General features: G+C 40.2%; 1 protein-coding gene across 1 annotated transcript in view; it reads left to right on the top strand.

The window, feature by feature from the left end:
* TMEM117 (transmembrane protein 117) overlaps positions 1–13958 on the top strand; it is a 217208-nt gene that overhangs the window by 169764 nt on the left and 33486 nt on the right. The window contains exon 6 of the mRNA XM_054187323.1: positions 3083–3242. Coding sequence (XP_054043298.1) covers positions 3083–3242 — 160 coding nt within the window. The remainder of the gene's footprint in view (positions 1–3082; positions 3243–13958) is intronic.

The raw sequence follows: 13958 nt of genomic DNA, 5'->3' as shown, positions 1-13958 counted from the left end.
CATTTCTGCATGATAGCAGCTGTAAGGTTGAGGTTATGACCCTGTCTGCCATGAGGGATTGTCTGCAGCCACCACCAATGATAAAAACCTGCTGAAGCTTCTGGCCTATGTTGTGCATAACCTCTCATAGCATATAATATGCTGGGTGATAAAGGCTAAGTCGTTGGTCAATTCGATCAAAGCTTATGGTTCAAGTGCTGTTGTGGGAAGGTGCAGAAGCCAAACACAGATGGTTTGGCCCTTGCTAAGTGTGTGAGGACAAAATTAATGTTGTGTTGGCAAATGAGGGCCGGCAGTGTGGATTCAGTTTGGCATGAGTGCTTGTTTCGCCAAATTCAAGACCAAGCTCAGTCCTGGCTATCAAAGATTATAGAGATAAAGTCTAAACAATTACCTGCTTCTTGAGAGGTGTCAGCAGTAAAATGTTCCTCTCTTCAAGCTTTCCCTTGGTTCAGTGTAGAACTAGGGGTTTTAGATCATCACTGGCAGTGATAGTCACAGTACTGACTTTTCTTGACCCACCTAATAATCTTAATTTCTCAGTATGCAATCGGCCTGGACAGTGTTTTTTGCAGATTTTTTTATTTCTATTTTTGTGCTTCATAGCAATCTTGTATCTTGAAGAGTATGGGCGAGGCTGTAAAATGTGTGTTATTGTAGCTGAATAGGTGCCCAGGGCACATAATCATTCAATACAGCAAGCTGGAACTAGAAATGGAATATAAAAGTGTATTTCCTCTGTGAAGTAGAGAAAGAAGTTGCATTTCTTAATGTCTGGTACAGAGGAGAGTCAATCCTCTCTTGCCTTTTTCCTCACAGCCCTTCTATAAGCAGATGGAGAGGTCCTGCCAGCAATGCTGTGAGTAGTTTGATGGCATAGCTCTTTCTCAGGAACGTGCATTGCAGAATAAAGGACAAACTACACTGGACTAAATATTGCAGCGTAGCTCACATTGGTACCTGATACAAGTTATGTCGAGTTAAATGAAATCCTCAGCATCTTTCTTCTCTTAATACCGAGGACACTGGGGCAATGCTGTACTTTCCCAAGAAGTGAACGGAACTCTAACCCAGACAAATTCAGTTTATAATAACTCCAAAAGCATGTACTGTGTATTTTGCTGTGTGCCAGTATCATAGGTCAAAAATACCAATGAGTGCTAATTATGCTGTTTAATGCAACCATTTCAAAAGTCTATTTCTAACCTTTTTTATTGGTTTCACATTTTCTTTTGCTGTTAGCAGCCCATTTTCTGCTCCCTTCCCTCCCTATTTGACATTTCAGAATGAATAACGAAGCAGTTTTTTAAGTGCGTATGCATTTCCTCGAGGAAATCAGGGCTTGAGCATACACATTGGTCTTTGCGTGCATGCCCATGAAGCATGCATAAAAATATGTCTGCTTTCGCTTGCATAGATGCCAAAGTCCGACCTTCCATGCTTTGAACTCTTGCTCCAAAACGCGAATGCATAATTCACTAGGACTGAAGCAGAAGAGTGTTGAGCATAACTTCTGGGTACATGCTTCCCATAGCAAACTATGCAGACTTGAATTACATTTCTAAACTCTTCGTGCACCAGGAGATGTGGGTTCCTCAGCATGAGGACAAGGGAAATCAGTGTGCCCAACGGTCAGGGCAGTCTGCATGGGCTAGCAGACAAGAACCGAGGGCTGTGCTTTTTCTGGAGAACTTCTCAGCTGAAAAAGTGAGAACACTTATTTCCATGTGAGTTTCAAATATGAAGGTGAAATAGGTGGAAAAAACCACCTTTGTGGGTCTGAAGAGACTATATAGATGGAAGAAGCACCGTAATGAATCGCCTTTCTGAAGCATTCTGGGTATGTGCCAAAGAGGAGCCTGTAGAAAAGTCTGTCAGGTTCAGGTACTGTTTTCCCTTCCTACACAGACACAGCCAAGGCTGAGGTATAAAAAGAGATGCCTACAGACTGGTAGCCCGTGACTACTGGTATACAGATTTTTCTTCTACTCATTTGAGCATTTGTCCCCTTTGGAAGTGTCATGGGAAATATCCTTTACATTGTTTCACAGCCCTCGATAGCTGAAGAAAATGAGACTATTGCTGTAGAAAAAAACTCCGCCCTGCCACAATTATTTAGATGTGTGCGTGCATTCAGATGTTGATATGCCCCTATTATAGCACAGATTTACTGACAGCTGTGGCGAGTGGGAGAAGCCTTGCTCCCCCTCAAATTACCAGCTAAATTTGCCTGTTTCCACAGAACCAGGAATGTAATCAGTCATCGCTGCCACCTCTGAAGGATATCACCAAAGTGCTCCGGGAAATGATGCAGAGCTATTTTGGGGAGATAGCTTAGAAAGATATTTTCTTAAATACCATATTGCAAAATTGTATGAATTAGCCAAATGTGTCTTCTGGAATTCTCACGGCATTCATATGGAAGCTTTATTACTTTTGTAATTCACTCTTCGCTGACTTCTCAGAAATGCCGTAAGATGTGTTGAAAAGTTGTACAAAGGACATCTTAGGAGACACAAGGCAAAATCTTTCTACAGCCCACAGAGTTTTACTAAAGATTAATTTAGTGCAATGAAAATTTCTTTCATACAGATGTGTTTCTGTATAAAAATTAGACTTCACAGTTAGTTTCCTATAGCTCCTACAGCTGAGAAAAGACTTTTCAAAGGTTCTAATGTCTTTGGTGCCTTAGAAAATATTCTCTCAAATTGCTCATTTGATTTTGGTGTAGATCATACAGTCCTTGGCACATTATTATAGTTTACTTCTTTCTTATTTTGCTTAATTGGTTTGCAGCCTCAGTCAAAAATATGGAATGAAGAACAAAGAGTGATACACTCCAGCCTAATTTTGCAGCATGCTTAGTGCTAGCTGCTAAATTTCTTTTTGCTAAGGATACAGCTGACTGCTTTCCTATTTTGAATTAAATGATTTGTTTGTACACTTAATTTTCTTCAATCTCTTTTCATCAGTGGAAAAGTACTGATAAAGCACTAGCTGACCATTAGAAGACATAAAATAGAATCATGCATCTTCATTACTACCGTATTCTCTCTGAAGTCTTTTTTTTTTTGCCTTGCAGGACGGTTCTGTTTACTCTGACCTCTGTAGTTGTGCTTGTCATCACTACTGACTGGATCAGCTGGGACAAGCTGAATCGTGGATTTCTGCCAAGTGACGAGGTCTCAAGAGCCTTCTTGGCTTCTTTCATCTTGGTGTTTGACCTTCTTATTGTCATGCAGGTACACTCTCCTAATATGTCATTCAAGCTGCTGAGGCTGCCTAGTCAATCTATTTCCGCTAGAGCAAATGGTGTTTAGCTAAGCCTACATAAGGGTAAATAAGTGTTTAGTTTGCAATCGCGATTAGTAGGGGCACATTATAACACCATTCTCAGTCACTTGCAAAAAGCCTGCTGGCCTTTTATTGTGAAAACATTGCTGATTTCTCTTCTTAGACTACCAGGTAAGAACTACGTGACTTTCCACGTTAGAAGGTTGTTTCTGCAAAAATGATATCAGAAACAGAAGCAGAAGCTAGTTGTTTTGCAAGCTCTTGTTCAAAGCTTCAATTAGGAGGATGAGAGAAATTCAGCCAAACATGAAAGAAATGCTTCCATATTTCAAGCATTTACAATATTAGGTATACACACATTATAGCATTTTAATAGATGAAAATTAGTATTTGCAATTAAGATTCCACTTTACATGAACTTTTCTTTACTTTGATGACAGGTCCTTGTACTGTAACGTCTCCTGCCAGTGAGGTTAACTGGGGAGATGATTCCCTGGAGTCTGCCTGATGTCTGCTCCTTTGAATCTAGCTGTTAAGAAAGGAATCTGGGCCACAAGTATGTGGCCAAAATCCTCCTCCGTGTGCGCTCTGCTCTTTGTGGTTTGAGCCTTGTGTGAATAACTCGCCCAGTGCTCTGTGAAGCATTAGGTCATTTGGGCTGAGGCAAGGAAAAGGAGCGTCGAAGGCCTGACTGACTTTTGCTATTAGTCCTAGACATGTTAGACTGTTGAACTCAAGTTTAGCAAAGAATTTGAGAAGAACTGATGGGTCCTTTCTTTCTAACTAACTCTGCTAGCAAAGATCATTTCTGATACACTTAGTTCTCTTTAATGAGATATCTATTGCTTGAGTAATTATCATAGAGGTGACACTGTGATGGCACTCAGAATTTATCACTGCTGTACTAGGACATTAAAGCTGCATAAAGTCCTATAGTTCAGTTTTATTTTCCAATGTCCAACACTGTTCAGTGCTCACTGAGGTTCATGGTTAGAACAAGGAGGATAAGAAAGGGAATACTGTTTTTCTAGTAAGATTTCTGGTGCTTTTTTTTCTTTTCCTTTGCATTTTACATTTTGTTTGCTGTTTCAAAAAGATTCAAGAGAATGTATAATAAATGATTGTACTTTACAGGGCTGTAATGAAAGCGTGAATGAAAATACACGATGTATCAAGCTATACTGAATTTGATATTGTATGCAGGGTAGGGAAACAGAGTTGTCTTCATACCAAATAATTATTAAGTCATCCTTTCAACTTTGAAAAATGAAGTTCCAGTACTTTGACCTCGGAGTTGTTGAATATAGGGAAGAATTTTATTTGAAACAGCTTTTCCTGAGTACTATTTCACATTTTTACAACACAAAGCAAGAGGCTCTTTTTAATTGCATTTTTGACTGATGTTTGTGTGATGGAGTTATTTATTTATTTAAAGTTATTTATTTGGACTGTGCAACCAAGTTGGCATGTTTTATTTACAGAGCAGTTCTAGCATCTCTAGCATCATTGCATTGCTACTGCAATAAAGTCGAGACATCAGAGTATTAAATCACAAGTGAAGACCATCAGGATCATGATCCTTTGACTGAAGTACGCTTTAGAATTACGTGTATCTAGAAATACCTAAGAAAGTTGTCTGTTTCACAGATTTTTTTTTTCCTAACTTAACAAGTTTTAGCAACAAACTGTTCAAATTAGAAAAATAGAAAAAAACCCCTCTGGTTAGTAGTAAGCAATTTCTGTTTGAGGATGATGCTAAGAGCACAGATGAAGGCTCATCTAGTTTTTTAGTACAGGCATTTTCTGACCCTCTGAATGGTAGCATTAATACTGTGTTTAGCAAGAACAGAAAACCAATTGAGTTTGTAAATCCATTCTCAATACTGTGAAAAATAATCACATAATTGTAAAGGATGGCTTTGGCTTCTTAGTAATGTTATAACTTAATATTTACCTAATATGTAGAGCATAAGACAGAAATAAAGGCCTTAGTGGTCCCCGCCCTGAAGAGCTACTTTTTTCCAATTAGACGTAACCCAGGCAGACAAGCGGAGAGCAGAATACAGACAGCTGAACCTTAAACAGACAGTTATACATGAGTGATGCTTAAGGGCACGTGCACTTTTTACCTTTGGTTTCCACCCTGCCACAAACCCCGGCTGCCTCCCAGTCTGCCTGGCTCCGCCAGTCCGAGAGATTCAGGGAACATTCAGTCATACGGTCATATGGAATATGGTCAGGGAGACAAATGCAGATGAAAGACAGACTAGAAGACAGAGACTTGTGTCTGAAATGTAAGTGTGAAAGTTATGAGTGCAAAAATGTTAAGACAATTTGAGAAAAAAGATCACGGAGAAGGTTGCAGGACTACAACAGGACCTCGTGGATACTGTGGCTTGCTTCTGGCTAAGGCTGGGTTCCTGCCTCTTCTGCCAGCCTTGCTGTGACACATCGCTTCACATCCACCCTCCCTGGAGTGAAAAAAGGGTCCCTGAGTGCCTGTTTTAGGTGGCTGCTGTGTATCCATCTGCACCTGATTTTAATATTCCCCACCTGTTTTTATAGTCAATAGAGAGATGAAGTACAGTTGGGATGCTTTTAGATATCTACAGTACAATGACATGCAACAGGCCCTAGAAGTGCAGGTTTCTCTCCATGGAGAGTAAACAGATCCAACGTGATGAACTGAGAGGAACATCCCTTAAGCCAGACCCAAAAGAAACGTTATGAGAATGGCTCGAGTCCAGAGCTGCAGCTCTGCAAGGATCCCGCTCAGCTATTTCCACAGCTGGTCAAAGAGCCAAAGTAGCATTTCTCTGCTAGTGTTTTGTCAAGGAGACTTCTTTAGAGCATGCCTGAGTCTTGCAGGCAGGGTGATCTCCACTTCTCCCACTGCTGCCTGGCCGTGGTATCGGAGATAACACCCATTTTAGGCTGCTTGAGAGGCAGCACAGAGGCCCCTGTTCCAGTCCTGGTTGTCAGGACATTTTATCCAATGTAAATACAAACACTGATTTTTTTTAAAATATAGAGATTGCATATTTTCTCACTGAAAAACAACAGATCCAATTCAGTCCAACGCAGGTGAGCATTAGTTCATTTTAAAGGACAAGTGCTGCTTGTAGTAAGAAAGTAAAAACTCTGCAAGTTTTTTATTTTTTCCACAGTATGGAAGTGAAGAAGTTAGTCATTTTCACAATGTGTTTAATTATGCCTGCCCTGGTAATTGAGATGGCAAGATGCCAACATATGTATATTTCTGGCACCTATAGCATTCACTGCTGTACATGGGCATCGTTGTATTTTTAGCCTTAGTTTCAGACTGAGTGCAAGACCACACATATTAAAGCTGTAGTAGTAGTAGTAGTAGTAATGCTATTATCATGTAATAGAACTTTTTAGTATTTTAATGAAAAATTCACGTTTAGTTCTCTCTCTCAAAGATGTAATGGAAAAGCTGTTAATTAAAGGAGTAAATATGAAAAATGAAGCTACAGTACTACAGTCCCACATTCCCAATACCTCTATTTGAGCAGGTAGACAGTAACTCATGCGTTGGCCTATATACCACCTTTTTTTTTTTTTCTCTTCTTGTCATGTTCTTAGTGACTTTACTAATGGGTAGGAGCCTGTGGTGGCTGGATTATTAAACCTCATATGTCAAGGGGAGATGAATTGTTTCATCTCTGTAGTGTCTTTTGTGAGCATTTACGGGTTTCTCCAGTCTTCTGAAAGACCGTGGAGTATTTCAGCATCACTGTGGAGTTACACGCTGTAGCTACCTTGCTGAGCACTTTGCAAGTCCCGTGGTGTAAATTCTTGCAACTCTTATGACTTACTGCAACTTTTTATCTGACAGTACAATCAGATACAATGTCTGAGTGATTTAAAAGCTAGCTGAAAATACTTTCTGATTCCAAAAGAATTTATTCTTCAATAAACTGAAGAAATTATATAGCAACTGAATGGCATAAGCAGAAGCCAGTAAGTGCTTATGTCTAAGATTCTCTGAAAAAGTTCTTGTCTGTGAATCTGCAACCAAACTACCAAAATAATCCCATTAATACCAAATGGGAATACTCATAAATAAAGAGAATAGAATTTTGTCCTTCTGGGCAACTTGAAAGAAGTGAAGCTCAAAGACAGTTAGATAATTAACAATATTCTTTATGACTATTGCTGGATCTCTGCTTATGTAGGTATCAGGATATCAACAGATAGATTATTTTTAAATAATAACAATTTTTCAAATGTATTTTTCATAATTTTTTTGTATGTAAATTGCTTTAACATGTAGCTGTAGATCAATCCTTGCTGCTGCAGTTGAAAATCAATATATTTAATGGGTGGCCTGTCACTTCTTTTTTTGTGGGTTTTTTGGTTTTGTTTTTTGTTGTTGTTGTTGTTGTTGTTTTTTGGTTTGGTTTGGTTTTGTTTTGTTTTGTTTTTCTGCAGAATGCCTGGTCTTCTGTCTTTGGTAAAGTTTTAATAAGAGAATTAGAAGGTTAACAGATTGAAGAAATCTGTATTTAGGCTGTCCTGTGTTTTTTCTTCTAGTTCTTCATGATTCTCTGAAAAAAAAGTAGTTAACTTAGCTACTTTGTAATGTTAATTATGTTATGTATATGTCATTGTTAAACAGCAACACAGAAATGTTATCAGCAAAATGGAACAGACTCTGGTCGTGTTAACAAATACATAAAGTGGGGACAGTCCCACTTAGTTCAGTTTTACACTGATGGAGAGGCTGTTTTGATTAAAATCTAGTACGATGTGTGAGCACATTTAAAAAGACCATCTGCAACATCAAGTGCATAGAAGATAGAATTTGCTTGAATAGTTAAATTAAAAGATAGAGTAGAAATACGGTCTTGTCCACATAAAATGGGTCAAGACCTCTAGAGGTTGGTGGGGTTTTTCTAGAAAATCTGTTTAACTTTGCAAACATAATTTGATTGTGACTTTTAACTGGATTTGCACTCAGTAATTTGATAGAATTAATTTACACGTATACAAACGAGAGGAGAATCCTGATTTACACTTTAAGCAGAATACACAAGTATAGTAGTTTTCCTTTGAAACAGATAAACAAGAAATTATTTTGTGTTCGTAGACAAAGCGGCATATACAAAATAATTTGTCATTCCTGACAGAGGAGATCCTCTCAGCTGTACATTTGATTCAAGAGTGGTATCTAATTTTTTTTGTTTCCTAACAAGCAACAGCAAAAAGTACCGATGTATAGTTTGTTCCCAAGGAAGTTACCAATCTTTGTACGAAAATTTCCTTCTAAACCCCTCCCATTCAGCCCAACAACTTCTGAAGATGTTAGCCCTTGAATGTCAGGGTATTTTCCATCATACCTTTGCTGGGTTTTGTAACATTTGAAAACACAATAATAAAATACAAGTCAAAACCCATGAGAAACATCTGCATTAGTGAAGTTAGCGACCAATTTTTGCATTATTTCTGACATTCGGGATTTCTGTATGTGAGGGGTTACTATGTTTTTTTATTCATGTACTTCTTGCCTACTTGCCCTTTCAAGATGGGAACCTAGCCATAAGGGCAGGTGAACAGTGACAGGTTTTTCAGAGGAGTCAGGATAGATGGGAATTCACCTTTAATAAAACTGAGGGCAGATCCAGCTCCATTACTGGTGTCCCCAGTCATTACCATATGGCTTGGTTTTACAAGGAGGAGGAGCCACATACCCTGGACTGCTTTTTTCAGCTATTATGTGGAGTGTTTCATTCCAGAGTACATTGCTCTTCACTAGCAGATTTTAGACATGCCTGTCAGAGAGCATTACAAAAATGGGTAAGCATTTTGAACACACGCTTGTACTCAGCTAATTGTGCAGTGTTTGCTGAAGAACCCAACTGTGAGGGTTGGCTCTGTGGCACTGTACCTTCCATGGCCCGCAGGTCTCTGAAGGAGAAGGGGACAAGTTCAAGTGAGGTAACTCTAGGAGAAACCTTTCTATAGCAAGTAATAGATTTTCCTTCCTGCAAAGTCTCTCACGTGGGAAAGACTTTCTCTTCTTTTGTCCTTTCTACATTCTCATCCTTCGGGGGATCACGGAGATGTTCCTTATTAGCACTGGTGTAAAACATTCAAAAATAATTATGAAAAATAAGAATTAATTAGAAGGACTAGAAGGGAACAGCTCTTATCTACAGCTTTGCTTTATTTGTACTTACAAAGAATTCAAGTGACAGACTTGAGTACAGTCCTAAACACTGTTTAACCAACATACTGATAACATTTCTCATGGCATTATTGCACTGTGGCACTTCTTCCAGTTGAGTCGGACGCAGGTTTTTCTTGCCTATTCTAAGAAACACAAGAAAAGTGTTCCTCTTCTTGAATCTGCCTCCATAACTGGTGCTCTTGCATTTATATCTGCACTGAATTTCTCAGTCCCAAAGTGCTTTGTTTTATTTTCTCAAAAGTCACTGGTTTTGGGGGTATCGGGTCTTGCTCCTTTCAATTATGAATGCAGAACAGTAGTCTCCTGAGCTCTGCTGCCACCCATCCCATCAGACATCTCTTTTCTGTTAGCTTTCCTGTATCTTCTGTCTGTGACTGGTATCAAGGGAGTGGGTTATTTACTGAGAGGGACAAGTTAGTGTGGTCCCAGACATGGCCCATTTGACATCCCAGGAACCAGCAACTAGAAATGGAGTCAGCGTCCCACAGAGTGAAGCTGTCCCTGTCCCTCTCCTGGCAGGGAAGTGGGGCTCTGGGGATCCAACATCTCCTTCCCATCTGCCTTTTCAGATTGTTGTTTCCTGTGAACAAGGCAAAGAGAATGGAAGTGTACCACATTTCTAGATCAGAGAATAAAATAATGCATTGAAATCAACTGCTCTTATTTTGAAGGGAAACACCCTTTGAGTTTGATGGAACTGTATGTAGTGTTCATGTAAAAGGGTGATGAGGAGGGGGTGAAAGTACAGGATTGTTATGTGTAATTAAGACCCAGAAGTTTTTGTTGGAGTATTTTCAAGATCCAACTGGGTGTAAAAATTCCTTTCAAAAATCCCGGAAACAATCCTTCACCCCTTGCCAGAACCCACTACAAATCCAGTTAATTTCTTCAACTCTTTCAGTTACTTTGGGACTAAGAAAATGATATATAAAATCCTTTTCCCCTGAGAAAAGGTGGGTGTATTTTGTCCCTTATTGCACATTATATACCCTACCTTTTTAATGAGCTGTCTGGTTTATATTGCAGCATTTCCATTCTGTGCTTGTCTAGTTTGATAACCAGCACCATCATTTTAAGCTGTGGATTTGTCAAAAAAGACATGTGAAGTACAGTATTTTTAAGTACATTTCATCCTTTGCAGTGGTTGCAGATAGTTAAATCTTACTCGGGCACATTATATTTGTCTCGAGCATTACAGATCCAGCTCCAGGGTTTGCTTCAGCTGCTGTAACTTGGTGTATTTGTGCTGACCTGAATCCTATTGTGCCAATTTATACCAGCTGAGGGCTGGGCCCTTTTTTTCAGCTCTGTGACTCAGTTCCTCATTTGCTGAAAGGGAGCAACTTTAGTTCTTTTCTTTTGCTAGTTCTCTGATTGTCTGCTGAGCCCCTAAGGTGCTCAGAGAAGGATGCTCTCTGACTTGGTACAGCTTCTAGCATAATCAGGCACCAGTCCCAGCTGGAGCCTCTTGGCTCTGAGATGACTACACACAAAACGAATTAGCTGAAAAAGCTTCTCATTTGTCACAGTCGTTCCCTTTTACCCTGACAATGGGTATGTGCCGCACATGTGACACTGAGGCCCTTCTTTTGCAGTGCAGGTATTTGCCTGACATAATGAAGCTGTTCTCCAAAAGCAGGCCTAGCATTTTCCCACACTGTCCCCTGACACCATCATATCCAGCCCGAATGCACAAAAAAAGTGGAGTTCTAGGAACAACAAAAGCTGGACATTGTTTGCAAGTCTTTCACAGGCCTATTTTCATCCTTATTTGCAAGGAGAGTCTTCTCAGACTCTGCTATAATCAGTATGTGTTAGGCTTTGTTATTGTTGGATGTGTGTCTGATGAGTGGTGCATTGCTTAAGATTACATTGCGGTGATATATGTTGATATAACACTAATGGTGACATTCAGATAATTTCAACTCTGCACAGCAACGCTCTGGAATGTATTATTTGTTTGTAGAAATCTGCTTTGTAATGAGCACTGTTACACAGGTTTTTATCTAAAAATGAAAAATCTGAGATGAGATTGAACTGGTTCGGCTGTTTTCGAAGAGATAGAATTGCATACAATTTCTAAGTGCAACCATGTGAGCTAAAAAAAGGATAAACCTCAGTTTGCCATCACTAGGTAGTGTTGCCTTAAGACAAGTTTTATGTCTATCCGTATTTTACATTTAGCTACATGGCATACTGAATTTACAGGATTTAGTGACTGGTCGTACCTGAGCGCACAGAGCCACTTAGCAACAATACTGAGTTCAAGTAAAGAGAAGAAGCAAAACCAGCTTGGTTGCTCTTAATCAAACCTTAGAGGGGAACAGAAACAAGAATATGCCTGATATTGTTGGTCTAACTGCATTATTTTTGCAAAGCTGATTGAGTGTCAGTTGTTTATACTTCCTTGGAAAGTTTGAAGCCTGTTATATGAGACATTAACAAAAAGACATGCTTACTTTTATTGGCTATGAGTTCTTCTAACATGCTGTGAAGCTGCTTTTCTTTGTATAACAAACGGGACGTATGTAGTTAATCACAGAGTATCTTGAGATACCGACTACTTTAGATATTTTTGCATCTGTTAGAATCAGATTTTATTGAATCCATCAATAAGTAATTCATTCTCATATGTACACAGGAATGGAAGTATTCTCCAGTGCTTTTAGCAGTTTGAAATTATAGTTGCAGTGGTTTCTGATTTTGAACTAACGTTTAATTACTCAGCTGTATTGTGTTTGCAGTCATGTCCCTGTGGGTCATAGGTGTTGTGTAAGTGTGGCCTTAAGTCAAACAGGCTTCTGGTCTCCTCTAGGTCAGAAGCTAAAAAGTTTCTCTTTTCTGGAATCTGACCGTGTTTGCCTGCCCATCCTATAATGCTCATTAGGGACAGAAGATTCCCCAGCATAACACTTCGCAGCTCTGACAGATAGATTGGGGACCAGCGTTGCATGACACAGTGTGAACCTGTGTTTCCTGCTGGAGCAGCAAAGCAACTAAAGCAACATGCCTATAGCGTCTCCCAAATAGCCTCAGTACTGGGCTGCAGCTGACTGTGGGCTGTACTGTGTCTTGACTAGTCCCCAAATAATTAACCTCTTCTCTATTTCTTCCTAGTACTTAGATAGTATTTGCAATATAATTTTTTGTTAAGATTCCTTAGAGCCCTGTATAAGCCAATGGGTGCTGTAGGTGCATTAACACATTATTGCTATTGTTGAAATGGTACAGAGACAAAAAAAGATGTTAATCAAACTGGGAAAGAGCTATATTTTTCACCTCCTTCCCCCAACACTTGTTTGACTACTGCAGTAGTCAGTAATGCTGAACTTGTCTTGATATCTCTGATGCCAGAGCAACATAGCCTCAGGTAGCCTGTGATGAGCCCAGCTGTCTCCTTATGCCTTTATTTCCCACTTCGTTAGCAGGAAGGGCAGCTGCACATGTGGTGGGGACTATCCATTATCAACCAATGCAAGGTAGAGCTTCAGGGTCTCTGACCTCAGTTGCAGCAGGCACTGACCCCATTTCTCTCTGGATGAAGATAGGAGAATTAAAGAGCTGCTTTCAGGACTGGCTCTGAGCAAGGGTCCATGTCCTGAGGCAGCAGATTACTGGGGGTAGTTTGAAGCACTCATAGGGGCTGTAAGGGAGAGAGGTGCCTGGGTACTGCAGCCATGGCTGCAGCTCCATGCCTGGCCACCTCCAGCTTGAAGCAGCCATTTGCAAGCAGCTCCCTGTCTCTGAAGAAAGACCACGGTGGTAGCTGGCTTTCCTGCCGTGCAGGGTAGCACAGAAGTAGGGAGGAGTGCTTGAAACTGGCTTGATCCCCTGAAACGCTCTCTCTCCAGCCAGCAGCGCTGTACGATGCATCAGTGGCCCAGAGGTAGGCACAGAGCAAAGGCAGGTGCTGGTGGTGGAACCCCACTCCCGGGATGAAGCACTTGCGTGGTTTCGGTGACTCAAAGCTGGTACAACCGCTTTTCTGCTGCGGCCAGCTAAATTTGGCTTGCACAGTCAAGAAGCCTTTATCCGGCCCTGGCCAGCTCTGTTTCCAACTCTTCTTCCACAACATAGAAGCCTATGGAGCACTGTGTTTCTCAGTGTATTTACGGGTTGAACCCCCACCAGCATTAATTAGAATCATAGAATGGTTTGGGTCGGAAGGGACCTTAAAGATCATCTAGTTCCAACCCCCGATTATTGAGGTTATGTAATTATGTGATACAGTAATCCAGGATACTGCACTGTAGATATTCTAGCTGGTTCTGGTCATTTGGGGCTGTGATCTTATCTTGTCTTTCAGGAGAGATATTCTAGCTCTTGCTTTCATACAAACCCGCCTTCAATTTCCCTCTCCATCAGTCCTCAATGAGCTCTGCTATGATGTTTCCCACATCAGGTACCACACAAGCAACTAAATGACGGAAACTTGTGTCAAGGTAATCCA

This window comes from Rissa tridactyla, chromosome 1 (assembly GCF_028500815.1).
Source record: "Rissa tridactyla isolate bRisTri1 chromosome 1, bRisTri1.patW.cur.20221130, whole genome shotgun sequence".
NCBI lineage: Eukaryota > Metazoa > Chordata > Aves > Charadriiformes > Laridae > Rissa > Rissa tridactyla.
The sequence above is the reverse complement of the archived record's forward strand: the minus strand, read 5'-3'. Positions and strand labels throughout refer to the sequence as shown.